The sequence below is a fragment of the Vombatus ursinus genome, unplaced genomic scaffold (assembly GCF_900497805.2).
Source record: "Vombatus ursinus unplaced genomic scaffold, bare-nosed wombat genome assembly UNPS02014839.1, whole genome shotgun sequence".
In the NCBI taxonomy this organism is placed as follows: Eukaryota; Metazoa; Chordata; class Mammalia; order Diprotodontia; family Vombatidae; genus Vombatus; species Vombatus ursinus.
This window is the reverse complement of record NW_020954617.1, coordinates 119,849-134,560: the sequence shown is the minus strand read 5'-3', so window position 1 is coordinate 134,560 and position 14,712 is coordinate 119,849. Positions and strand designations below refer to the sequence as shown.

The 14,712-nt window shown below is 35.5% G+C and overlaps 1 protein-coding gene across 2 annotated transcripts in view; it reads right to left on the bottom strand.

Annotated features, from left to right (window-relative positions):
- SPAM1 (sperm adhesion molecule 1) overlaps positions 1–13,960 on the bottom strand; it is a 64,906-nt gene extending 50,946 nt beyond the window's left edge. The window contains exons 1-2 of one of the 2 annotated variants that reach the window (XM_027840191.1): positions 13,825–13,960; positions 12,438–12,487 (exon numbers count right to left, since the gene is read on the bottom strand). In XM_027840191.1, the coding sequence (XP_027695992.1) occupies positions 12,438–12,487 (50 nt within the window). In that variant the 5' untranslated portion in view covers positions 13,825–13,960. Of the gene's footprint in view, positions 1–12,437; positions 12,488–13,262; positions 13,293–13,824 lie in introns of those variants that run through there. The other variant, XM_027840192.1, reaches the window with a different exon arrangement.
- Positions 13,961–14,712: the final 752 nt, after the last annotated feature.

Genomic DNA, 14,712 nt, shown 5'->3' with positions numbered 1-14,712 from the left:
GAACTTAGCACAATGCCTTGCACATAGTAAGTGCTTAATAAATGCCATTTGACTGACTAAAGCTGTGATTCTTCCTTTCCTCATCATATCCAGTCTATCACTAGAACTTGAAGGCCAACGAAAGAGTCCAAATCATCCAGTCAAGAGGTCTTTCTCTGACCAAAGGGTAGGGAAGTGGTGGCCATTGGTCAGAGATAATCAAGGATGAGGCTCTCTCCAGCAGGATTCCCCCTAAGGAATTCAGGAATTCTTTCTCTCCAGTTTAGCTGAAGGTATCCACCAATAACCTGTTAAGAATGAGATTCCCAACTAACTTCCTGCAGTTATACAGGTCCTACAGAATGCCACAAGTCTCTCCCCACTCCAGCCCATCCTCCACTCAGTTGTCAAAGAGATATTCCTAAAGTGAAAGTCTGGCTCTCAGTGCTGTCTCTGTCTCTGTCTCTCTCTCTCTCTCCCTCTCTCTCTCTCACACACACACACACTCCCTACTCAGTAAACTCCATTGACTGTTTATCACTTCCAGGATCAAACAAAGAAACAAGTATGTACAAACAAGCTACATATAGGATAAATTTGAAATAATTAACATAAGGAAAGGGCTAGGATCAAGAGGGATCAAGAAAAGCTTCCCATAGAAGGCAGGATTTAATTGGAACTTAAAGGGAGCTAGGGAGTTCTGGAGGTGGAGATGAGGAGTAGGAGCCACTGCTCCTGTGTAAAATCATTTAAAGCAAAGGTGTCAAACACATCAGTACCCCTGCATGTGCAGAAACAGATCAAAATATAATTGGGAAATTTAACAAAGTAAACAAAAATTTGATTTAAAATAGGTAATATTAATTTGTGTTTTTCAAAGTTAATGTGGTCCACAGGGATCATCATGTATGGTTTAGTGGCCCTCATTTCTATTTGAGTTTGACACCACTGCTCTAGCATTCAAAGCTCTTTTTATACTGCACCTCCGCCCCCACCAACAAGTCTTCTTACACTTTATCACCCACCCACACCCACACAACTGTTATCCAATGGCACTAGCCTCCTTGCTATTCCTCAGACAAGATACCTTATCTCCTAATTCCAGGCATTTCCACTGGTCATTCCCCCAGTGGCTCCTGCTCCTCATCTCCACCTCCTGGATTCCCTAGCTCCCTTTAAGTCCCATTTAAAGTCCTGCCTTCTACAGGAAGTCTTTCCTGATCCCTCTTAATCCTAGTGCTTTCCCTCTGTTGATTATTTCAAATTTATCTTGTATGTAGCTTGTTCGTATATACTTGTTTGCATATTGTCTCCCTCCTTCAACTGTGAGCTTCTGGAGAGCAGGGACTGTGTTTTTGCCTTTCTTTGTATCCCAAGCCATTAGCACAATGTCTGGCACATAGTAGGTGCATGTTTTGATTGACTGAAGTGGAGTAGGATAATTAAAGGACTCTTAATGAGCAATTTGGAACTATGCCCAAAAGACAATCAAACTGTATGTACCCTTTGATCCAGCAATACCCTTACTAAGTCTGTATCCCAAAAGATTTAAAAAAAAAAAAAAAAAGGAAAAAGATTCTTTCATACAAAAATATTTATAGCAGCTCTTTTTGTGGTGGCAAAGAATTAGAAATTGAAGGAATGCCAATAAATTGGGAATGGCTGAACAAGTTGTGGTGTATGGTTGTAATGGAATACTGTTATTCTATAAGAAATGACAAGCAGGCTGATTTCAGAAAAACCTGGAAAAACTTGCACAAATTGATGCAAAGTGAAATAAGCAGAACCAGGAGAACATTGTACACAGTAACAGCAATATTGTATGATGATCAACTGTGAATGACTTAGCTATTCCCACCAGTACAATGATTCAAGACAATTCCAAAGGATTCAGAATGAAAAATGCTATCTGCTTCTAGAGAAAGAACTGATGTAGGCTGAATGTAAGATTGAAGCATATATTTTTCACCTTATTTTTTTGTGGCTTTTTCTCGTTTTTGTTTTTTCTTTCATAATATGACTAATATGGAATTTTTTTTAAAAAGGACTCATATTTATGAAGGGATTGGACTAGATGGCCTCAGGTCCCTACCAGTTCTGATTCCAACATCCTATGATGTCAATTAGTAGAGTAGAGAATTACAAATTCAAGCACTGGCAAGGGGTCACTATAGCAAGAAGTACTAAGGCAGATACTGATTTTTAAAGTAATATATAAGGGGAAAACTAGTTAACCAGACAAGAGAATGAAGGCCAAGATAAAAAAAACTATAAAGAGAACACCTTATAAATCATTTTACTTTATCAAATATAAAAGAGAATTAAAGAAAGAAATGCAAAACAAACAAGTATAGAAATATTTTATTCTAAATTTAGGAACAAGGGCTCAGGAAATCTCTTGTTTTCACACAAAGTTAGATCTAAACAATTGGAGAAATATTAATTGTTCATGGCTGGGCCAAGCCAATATAGTCAAAATGACAATTCTACTTAATTTATTTATTTAGTGCCATACCAATCAAACTACCAAAAAAAATTTATAGAGCTAGAAAAAAATAATAACAAAATTCATCTGAAAGAACCAAAGGTCAAGAATAACAAGGGAATTAATGGAGAAAAAAATGTGAAGGAAGGTAGCCTAGCAGTACCAGATCTCAATTTGTATTACAAAGTGTATTACATCATCAAAATAATCTAGTACCAACTAAGAAATATAGTGGTAGATCAGTGGAATAGACAAGGTACACAATACACAGTAGTTAATAACCATAGTAATCTAGTCTTTGATCCAAGCCTTTGTGACAAGGACTCACTATTTGACAAAAATTTCAGGGGAAACTGGAAAGCAGTTTGGCAGAAACGAGGTATAAACAACATCTCACACCATATGCCAAGATAAAATCATTAAGACATAAAGGATAATGGCATGAGCAAATTATAAGAACATGGAAAATTTTACCTGTCAGATTTACAGATAAGGGAAGAGTTTATGACCAAACAAGAGATAGAGAACATTGTAGGATGTAAAATGAATAATTTTGATTACATTAAATTTAAAAGATTTTGCACAAACAAAACCAACACAGCCAAGGTTAGAAGAGGAGCAGGAAACTGGGGGGTGGGGGAATTTTTACAGTAAGTTTCTGTGATAAAGGTTCTCAAATGTCTAGAGAACTGAGTCAAATTTATAGTAATATGAGTTATTCCTCAAGTGATAAATAGTCAAAGGATACGAACAGGCAGTTTTTTGAAGAAATCAAAGCCATCTATAGTCATATGGGAAAAAAAAAGCTTTAAAAAAAGAAAAAATGCTCTAAATCACTACTGATTAAAGGAATGCACATTAAAACAACTCTGAGCTAACACCTCACATCTATCAGATTGGATAATGTGATAGAGGAGGAAAATGACAAATGTTGCAGGAGATGTGGAAAAAATGGGACACTAATGAACTGTTGATGGAGCTGTGAAATGATCCAACCATTCTGGAGAGCAATTTGGAACTATGCCCAAAGAGCTATAATATTGTGCATATCCTTTGACCCTACAAGCTCTGTACCCCAAATAGATAAAAGAAAAAGGAAAAAGACCTGTGTGTACAAAAATATTTATAGCTCTTTTTGTGGTGGCAAAGAATTAGAAATTGAGGGGATACCCATCAACCAGGGAATGGCTGAACAAATTGTGATATATGATTGTGATAGAATACTATTGTGTAACATCGCTATTGTGATGATAAGGGTGGTTTCAGAAAAGCTGGGAAGACTTATATGAAGTGATGCAAAGCGAAGTGAGCAGAACCAAGAGAACATTGTACACAATAATAGCAATATTATACAGTGATCAACTGTCAATGACTTGGTTATTCTGATCAACGTAATGATCCAAGATAATTCTGAAGGACTTATGACGAAAAAATGCTATCCACCTCCAGAGAAAGAACTGATGGAACCTGAATGTAGATCAAAGCATGCTTATTATACTTAATTTTTCTTGTTGATTTTTGGGTGGTTGGTTTTGGTTTTTTTTTTTGGTCTGTGTTTTCTTTTGCTAGATGGCTAATATGGAAAATATGTTTTGCATGACTTCACAGGTATGATCTATATCAAATTGCTTGCCTTCTCAAGGAGGGGGCAGAAAAGGGAGGGAGAGAATTTGGAACTCAAAATTTAAAAAAAACAAACGTTTAAAATGTATATATAATTGAGAAATATTTAATGAAATAAATAAAAATATATTAGGAAAAGAAAAAAAAATGTTGTAGATGGTGGCAAATCATATTGTACTTGAAGTCAGGTAGACCTAAGTTCAAATTCTACTTCAAACACTAGCTATGTGACTCTGGACTTAACTCTGGAAGTCACTTAACACACTCAATTTCAGTTTCCTCCTCTATAAAATGGGAATAATAATAGCACCACCTCCCAAAGTTGTTGTGAGGATCAAATGAGATATAGATAAAGATCTTTGCAAATTTTAAAGTGTTATATAAATGCTTGCTATCCAAAACTAAAACACCTAAGCAAAGATGGAATTAAAGATTTGAAAGATATTACCTATATGGTACAGCTAGGTGGCACAGTGGATAAATCTCTGGCCTTGGAGTCAGGAGGACCTGAGTTCAAATCTGACCTCAGACACTTGACCCTTACTAGCTGTATGACCCTGGGCAAGTCAGACACTTGACCCTTACTAGCCATATGACCCTGAGCAAGTCACTTAAGCCCAATTGCCTCACCAAAAAATGAAAGAAAAAAAAAAGATGTTACCTCTCATCATTTTATAAAATATTTCTTTTTATCACTGAGAAGCATTGACACTAGAAAACACATTGAACTGAAATATAAATTAAGTCTTTTAACCATGTCGATTAAAATTTAAATAGTCATCTGATGCCCTCAGATCATCTAATTCAAATTTTCATTTTATAATATAAGGAAACTGAGTCTTAGAGGTCACAAGACTAATCTAAGGTCACATATTTAGGAAGTAAGTGACAAAAAAAGAACTAGTACCTTGGTCTCCTGATCTAATACTCTTTCCACTATATACTACATGGCTGCCATGACACAAGGGAACATATGAAAAGAATTAAGAAAGTTAATTAGTTAAAATCTTATAATAGCAAATTCATGATTAAAAGTTTGAAATTTACACTTCTCCAATAGTTATAGAAGTGATCATATTCTCTAAGAAAATTGGATGAAATTCTATAAGACTCAGGAGAAGATGGCATTGGAGAAATTAAATGTAGTTAAAAATATTAAGATCTTAAACATATACTCTTTATATTATTTAAATCAAATATGCATAATTAGAAATGAATCCAACTGAATGCCAGGACCATTGATCATATGCATATCATGTACATCCATCTCTATCTAAATAATCAAATCATTGACTCTACCATCCCACTGAGTCTCAGGCCTCCTAGTCAGTTAGGGTTAGGGAGGGATATAGTCAGACCTCTGCTTTAGAGATATCACCTTGGCAAATGAGTGGAGTATGGGTAATAATAGAGAGAGATTTGAGGCAGGCAGACTAATTTGAAGGCCCTTGCAGTACTCCAGGTGAGAGGTAATAAGAGAATGAACTAGCATTGTGGTTGTATGAGTGATCAGAAGGGGATAGATGAAAAATGTTGTGAAGGTAGTTGTGAAATGATAAGATTTGGCAGTGAATTGGATATATTTGATGATTATCATCATGATGGCATTGTGGGGTGAGTGAGAGTGAGGAGTTAAGGATGATACTAAGTTTGTGGACTTGGGTAAATAGGATAGTGGTACCCTCACAAATGATAGGGAAGTTTGGAAGGGGAGTGCTTGAGGATAAGGATAACAAGTTCTGTTTTGGGTCTGTTGAGTCTGAGATGCCTATGGGGCATCCAGTTTGAGATGTCAAGAAGCTATTGGAGATGAGTGACTGTAGCTCAACAGAGAAAGCTATTTGGGTATGTTGTTTCATGTATCTAGGTGAAATCCAGTGGGAAATATACAGCAAACAAAGTTGAAGATATAAGACTACAGTAAAGAGAGGTGAGGGCTTGATATTTAGATTAGGGATCATCTATAAGTGATGATTGAATTCATGGGAGCTAATGAAATCAACTAGAGGTTATCATAGAAAAGAACCAGAAAAGGACTCAGAATATCATCCTGGGGTATACTGATGCAATTCTTTCATTTAAGTACAATTTCATTTGTCTCAAAGTTTCACTTATATTAAAAACTGATATAATTTAGTTCACACAATAGTATGTCCAATCATTAGATGGTCTAAAACCTGCATTCTTAACTTCATATTTCCCATCTACCACCATCACAGGCCTGTAGTCAGGAAGATTCAACTTTCTAAATTCAAATATGGCCTCAGACACTTACTAGTTGTGTGACCCTGAGGGCAAGTCACTTAACCCTATTTGCCCCAGTTTCCTCATCTGTAAAAATGAGATAAAGAAGGAAATAGCAAACCACTCCAGTAACTTTGCCAAGAAAACCTCAAAATGGGGTCACAAAGACTCAAACATGACTGAAAAATGACTGACAATTGCCACCATCACTACAAAAATGGAAAGCAATCACATTACATTCTTTGTCTTTTATTTCTTGGGTCACCATGGCCAAAAAATTTATTGTCCAATAACCAACCTATTGTTATTAAGCTCTCTATCTTTCACTAGGCAGCTATTCTGAAAACAGACATAGTCTGCTGCTGGGACTGTACTCAAAGCTTTTGATGAATAATAGAACCTTCCAGAGCTTATGTTCCAGTTAATTAGTCAACAAGCATTTATTAAGCATTAATTTTATGCCAGACATTGGGCTAAGGGCTAGGAAAGACAATAGAAAAATGGTCCCTGACGTTAAAGAATTTATATTCCAAGAGGATGAGATAATACATAAAAGAAAGCTAAAAAGCAAGTTTTTTAAACTTTAACAAGTGTTTATTGACTGATTGGCACATGGCAAGCACTGAATAAACACTTGTTAAATTGAATGTTTGTTAGTTTACACTTGTTTTTTGCATTTTGAATAAAAAAATGGTGTTATTAAAAAAATAAATAAATAAATTTTTTTTAATGGTGTTATACCAAATAATGTTCAGGTCATAGGTTCTAAAGCTGGAGGGAACCTTAGAGACCTACCAAACCAAACCCTTCATTTTATAAATGAGGAAACTAGATTCAAAGACTTGTCCGAAGTAACCCAAATAGTAAGTAGGGAAGTTAGCATTTGAATTCTGTTATCATGACTCAAGTTTAGCCTTCTTTCCATGGAAGTATGCTGCATTCTAGTCACAATACTAACTGACATGCAGATAACACTTTGTTTATAAAATGCTTTATATCACATGATCCCTTTAATCCTCCCAACAACCTAGTAAGTAGGTATTAGAAATATTGTGATCTCCCCTTCATAGACAAGGAAACTGAGGCTCAGAAAGGTTTCAGTAATTTGCCCAGGTTCACAAAGCTAATAAGTATCAGATTCCAACTCCAGTCTCTTGAGACTCTAAGTCAAGCATGCTCTTTTCACTGTGCCATGCTGCCCCTCGTACCTCCCATTATTTTCAGCCATTGGCTATTCTGTCACAGAACTGTCCTGTCAAAGATGGGGCTCAATTTCCATTCCATAAATGAGGAGAAGTAACTGTTACCAAAAATCTAAGTGATTTAGCAATAGTGAATCAGTAGTTTTCTGTCTCAAATCACCTTACTGTGACTACTGGTGTGTTAAGAATGCCATATTAAGCATTACCAACTATGTCATAATTCACAAGACACTTGCAAGAACCATCATTATTATAAGCCCATTTTAAGTGCCCAAAAGCATAAGAGATGTCATACAAGACAAAATCCATGAAAACTCCAATCTCACAACAAACTGAGCATATTTATCTTTGAGGATGGGAAGAACAGGTAAGTTTGTTTGCCTCCTAACCAAGAACAAGTTGGAGTAGAAATGGTAATGATTCGTAACTAGAAACAGAGGAAACAGGAAATCCATTGCCAAACGAAAGGGCAGGGATTTTGCAAAGCTGGTGGCAGCTTGGGAGTGTCAGTAAGATGGTCTAAGTGAGAAAATTCAAAGGGACTAATGGGAGGGGCTCTGAAAGGAGCTGGACAATTCAGCAACAGGCTTAAGGAACAAAGCGAATTTTTACCCAGGGGTGGCTTCCAGAGTTTCAGAATGCAAAGATTTTCACTTCCGGTATTTTAAAGAGATTGAACCCAAGGATCCAAGCTTGATAGAACTAGTTTTTTGGTTTGGAAAGATGCCATAGACTACCATTTAAAAGAAATCATTTCAAAAGGTTAAAAGGCCTTTTTAAAGCACACCAGCCCAGCTTTCTAGTAGTTACAGGACAATATGTCTCCTGAGGGTGCACCTAATTAGTACTTGACCTATTCAAATGAGTCATTACTCCTGATTTCCAAAAAACAAAAATAAAACAAATAAAGCAACAGTTGTTAGTTGAATTTGTCATTTACTTTTCATTCTACCCTGTCTCTAAAACTGTTTTAACAATCTAAGTTACGTCGCAACTGGAACAATACGTTTTTCAGACTCTGGGCAAGTCTCTGGATGAAGTCACAAAAAGAAAAAATGTCCCCACGAGATGACGAGGTGATAAAAGTTTAGCTCAACTGTTGGCACTCACCTGATGAGCAGTTGAGAAGAAAGAAAGTCATTTAGTTCTAGCTCCAGGAATCTATTGTCTTTCTAAAGAAAAATCTGAATCTTTACATTTCAGAGTCCATCTGAATAGGACTGGCCAACAAGCTTTAGAAGGGAAAACTTCCTCCAGATATCTACCTGGAGCAACTTAGTTACTGTGGTTGGCAATCAATAAACTGGCAATCAATGAAATGGATAAATATTTACATAAATACAAATTGCCAAGGTTTACAGAACAGGAAATAGAACACTTAAATATCTCTTATTCTTCCAAATAAATTCTTACAAAGAGAAATTGAACAAACCATAAATGAACTCCCTAAGGAAAAAAAAACAGGACTCGATGGATTTACAAGTGAATTCTACTAAGCATTTAAAGAACGCTTTTAATACTACATAAACTGTTTGAAAAAAATAGCTAAAGAAGGAATCCTACCAAATTCCTTCTAACACAATTATGGTCAAAACATAAAAAGAAAACTACAGTCTAATTTTCCTAATGAATTTTCATACAAAAATTAAATAAAATACTAGCAAGGAGATTATAACAATATATCAGAAAAATCATACATTGTGGCCAGGCTAGATTTATACCAAGAATGCAAGGTTGGTTCAATATTGGGAAAAGGACAAGCCTAATTGACCATATTGACAACAAAAATTACAAAAATCATAAGATTATTTCAGAAAAAGCATTTGACAAAATACAAACCCACTCCTTTTTAAAAAGAAAAAAAAACACTAGAAAGCACAATAATAAAAGAATCTTTCCTTAAATAAGTCATATCTATTTAAAACCAAAGGCAAGTATTTTCTGTAATGGGATTAAGCTAGAAGCCTTTCCAAAAAGATCAGAGGTGAAGTAAGGATGTCTATTATCACCACTACTACTCAATATTGTACTAGAAGTACTAGCATAGCAATAAGACAAGAAAAAGATATTGAAAGAATAAATATAGGCAATGAGGTAACAAAACTATTACTCTTTGCAGATGAAATGATGATGTACTTAGAGAATCCTAGGAAGTTAACTAAAATAAAAAAGCTAATCAAAACAATTCACAACTTCAGTAAAGATGCAAGATATGAAATAAACTGATACAAATCATCAGTATTTCCATGTATTACCAACAAAACCCAGCAAGAGATACAAAGAGAAATTCCATTCAGAATAACTACACATACTATAAAATACTTGGGAGTCTACCTGCCAAGACAACACAATTATATGAACTCAATTATAAGACATTCTTTGCATAAAGATAGATCTCAGGGATAGGGAACCTGCAGCCTCAAAGCTGCATGTAGCCCTGAGGCCCCAGATTCCCCACCCTTGATATAATTTGAGAAAGAAAAAGGAAAAGGACCCATATATATTTAATATTTCTAGTAGTGTGTGTGTGTGTGTGTGTGTGTTAGCAAAGAATTAGAAACTGAGAGAGTACCCATCAATTGGAGAATGGCTGAACGAGAAATGGTTTATAAATGTGTTGGAATATTATTGTACTATAAGAAATGATGAAGGGAGTGGTTTCAGAAAAACACGGTAAAACTTGTAGGAACTGATGCAAAGCGAAGTGAACAGAACTAGAAAAACAATTTATACAATAACAATAATATTATAAAGACAATCAACTTTGAAAGACAGTAACTTTGATCAACACAATGACCAATGACAATTCCAAAGGACTCATGATGAAAGGGTTACCACCTCCAGAAAGAGAATTGAAGGACTCAGTGCATATTGAAGTGTATTTTCTCGTATTTCTTGCTTTTGAGGGTGGGGGATATAAGGCTAAGCAGAAATTTGTTTTGCATGTCTATCATATTTTTAATGGGTTTCATTTTTCTTGCCTTTTCAATGGGCAGGGGAGAGAGGAAGATAGAAGGCAGAGAATTTGGAACTGAAAACAAAGAACCTAGTAGTTAGGTTAATAGATAGAGCAGCTGAGCCCTGAAGTCAGAAAGACCTGAGTTTCAAATCTGACTTTGGACTCTTAGTAGCTCTGTGACCTTAGGCAAGTCACTTAATTTTTTTTGCCTCAATTTCCTCATCTGTAAAATGGAAATAATAATAACACCTACCTACCAATATCATAGGGATAAAATGAGATAATTTTTATAAAGCACTTAGCCCAGTGCGTGGCACATAGTAGGTGCTATATAAATGCTAACCATTATTTTTATTTTCATGATTTCACATGTATTCTCAATCTACCAACTCAGATGGCTACTTCTTTGCCTGAAGGATTCTGCAGAGGAAAAAAAATAATAGCTTTAGATACAGAGGACCTCAATTCAAGTACTGATGTATACTATGTATGTCGTCATGTAACCAGTCACTCTCACTAGACCTCACTTTCCTCAGCTGTAAGATAAAGTTGTTGAAGTAGGTCAAAGCTCATTGTTATGGCCCTCTTTGGCAATCTCCAGAAGTCTATGAACCTGTTCTCAGAATGTTTTTAAATAATTGAAGTCAATATTAAATTTCAGTTAATTGTAGTATTCCTTAACCTAGGACCAATGAACTTATGTATGTGTATGGATGGACATGTATATCTATCTATGTATGTGTGTATATATATGTCTTTCTTTCTCCATGTATATATATATACATACATATGCTTATAATTATATTTTAATGTAATTGGTTTCCTTTGTAATCTAAATCATTTTATTTTGTGCATTAAAAACATGGTTCTGAAAAGGGGTTCATGGGCTTCAGCACCCTGTCAAAGGGATCCAAGACACACATAAGTTTAAGAATCTCTGATATAAGTTAATGATTAAGATATAATTTATTTCCTATCCAAGTTCATGGACTCCCTGAAGTCTATACAGTCAATAAGCATTTATTAAGCACCTTCTATAGGCCAGGTGCAGTTAGGGTGTCCATGGACCCCAGGTCAGGAACTTTTGGACTAGACAACGTCTAAAGTCCTTCAGGTTCATATATTTAGAGCTGGAAGAGACTGGGTACATGTGATCCAACCCCTTTATTTTACAGACAGATGAGAGCACTGAGGCCCAGAGAAAGAAGAGATGGAACCCAAGGTCACGTGGGTATTAATTAGCAGACCTGAGATTTGCACTGTGAATCTTTAGCTCCAAATTCAACAAACATTTTTTGCTTCTGTCTCAAAGGCTATAATCCTACTTATCTTCATGATTATCTTCATGAGTTTCTGAAGCCAAAAAAGAAAAAAAAATCTTTGCCTATTGACCATCCTTCTAGTGCCAAGCCTTCCTGTTAATGCTTATGATTGATGGACAAGCTGTCACCTAGACCATTTGAAAATCTTTCCAGTTTGGTAAGGTCTGCCAGAACTCGTCTTCCACAGTCATAGCCTTTGACCACCATTCCATGATGAGACATTGTTTAAACAACTTTAATACAAAAATATTGAGGTGGTTAGAGAACAAGTTAGAAGGCAACATGACGGGATTATAGGAATAGCTCACACTTAGAGAAAGCTTTCAGGTTTTCCAAGTAATTACATACATGACTTCATTTGAGACGCACAACAATTCTATGAGGGAGGTGCTGTGATTATCCTCATTTAGTAAATGAGGAAATTGAGTCATTTAGTGCCTTGCCAGGGTGACAAAGCCAGTAATATCTAAGGCAAAATTTGAACCCAGGTCTTTCTGACTACAAATCCACTGTTCTCTCTGCTACGTCACATTTATACAAGTAAAAAAAAAAAAAAAGAAAAAAGAAGACCAGACTGGGAAACAGGAAACCTGGGTTTTAGTACTGCCTATGCAATTTCCTACCTTGGTGACCTAGGAAAAGTTCTTTCACTTCTCTGGGCTTGTTTCCACATCTGAAAGATAAAGGAATTGCATTAGATTATCTCAAAGGTCCCTTTTAGCTCTAATATTCTATAAGAATAGAGATTCTAACCCAAGTATAGAAAACTGAAAATCAAGAAACCGTAAGCTCTGGGTTCAAACACTAATAATAATGATAACTAATGTTTATATAGTGCCTTAGGTTTATAAACATTTCACATAATACAATATATTTATTTTACATTTAAATAAGGTTTCTGTACATTATCACCTTTGACAGCCTTTTGAAGTATAATCATCTTCATTTAACAGACGATTCATACTCATCCAAGATCACACAGCTCAATAGAGGCAAAACCATAATTTTAACCTGGTTCTTCTGACTTCAAATAGTCCAGCACTCTTTTAAATTTATTTTTATTGATATCTTTTCTTTTTATATCACCTACATTTCTAATTTATCCCACCTCACTAACCTTCCCAGGGAGCCATCCCTTATTGAAGAATAAGAAGGAAGAGGAGGAGGAGGAGGAGGAGGAGAGAAGGAGGGAAGAAAGAGAATTTTAAAAGAGTAAAATAAAAAAAGCAATTTAAAAAATTTAACCAACATGCCAAAAAAGGCTGGTATTATATGTACATCCATAATCCCCCATCTCTAAAAAAAAATGGTACATGAAATTGTCTTCCAACCCCTCTTTTTTGGCACTAAGCTTAGTCATTGAAATTTCACAATTCACTTTTACTTGTTTTTATTCTTTCTATTTACATTATTGTAGTCATATAAATTGTTTTCTTATTTCTACTTACTTCTTTTTGATTGGTTCATATACATCTTCCCATGTTTCTCTGTATTCATCACTTTCATCACTTCTTACAATGCAGCAATTTTCTAATATATTTGTATATCATAGCTTGGTTAGCCATCCCTCCATCAATGGGTATCTATTTTGTTTCTAGTTTTTTGTTACTACCAGAAAAAATATACTGTTAAATATTTTGATTTATATGGGGATCTTTCTTTTTGTACAGTAATAAAAATTGCTTTCAGAAACTTGGCAGTCCAGAACTCTTTTCACTAAATAAATAGCATATTTCATTTTATCTTCATAGCAATCCGTAGAGGCAGAATAGATATTATTTCCATTTTATAGCCAAAGAAACTAAGATTCAGAGAAGGTTTAGCTTTTTCTACCTTAGTTTTCCCATCTAGAAAATGAGAATGATAATGCCGATTTCCATTTCTATGTGAGGGTATCCAAGAAATTAGATCCAAGGATTCTGGATCCATAAGTACCTATAAGATCATCCAATCTAACCCTTTTATTTTACAGGTGAAGCAACTGAGTCCCAAAGAGTTTAAGTGACTCACCTAAGGTCATACAGGTAGTAAGTAACCAGTCAGGATTCTTAGAGTCAGGATTTAAACCCATGGCCTCTGCCTCCAAATCTAATGTTCTCTCTACTAGCCCATTTCTTCTTGGGAGGCTAATATGCAACTGAGCTCCACAAATGAAAGAAACCATGTAAATTTAGATAAATGAGTATTTACATGCCCTCTTTCAATATAATGATTTGCAATGATGACTTACTAACCTTGTCAACAGTGACACATCATAGACAGGTTATGCGAATTAATCATCAAAATGCAATGAAACATGGGTGGAGCATGACTAGTTGGTAAGTGTCCAGGAATTCTCTAAGGAAGTAAAATGTAGTTATGAGTCCCATGAACTATAGGACAGCAGGCTTGAGATCTCATTTCAGACCCATCATCATCTATACCAAATCAGATGAACCATTATTGTTATTCAGCCATTTCAGTCATGTCCTACTCTTTGTGACCCCATTTGGGGTTTTATTGGCATAGATACTGGAGTGGTTTGCCATTTTCTTCTCCAACTCATTTTACAGAGGAAGAAACTGAAGCAAACAGGGTTATGTGACTTGCCCATGGTCACATAGCTAGCAAGTCAGAAGTAGTAAGATCTGAACTCAGAAAGATGAATCTTTCTGACTCCAGGCCCAGCACTCTATACACTGTGCCACCTAGTTGCCCTGAGATGAGCTAAACCTTCTCAATTTCACTACCTATCTGACTTTGGGCAAGTTATCTGATCCCTTTGGACCTCAGTTTTCCCATATGTAACATGAGACTTTGGGCAAGTTACCTGATGCCTCTACACCTCAATTTTCTCATATATAACATGAGAGGGTTGCATTTTTCAGTTGTTTTTTTCAGTTATATACAGCTCTGACC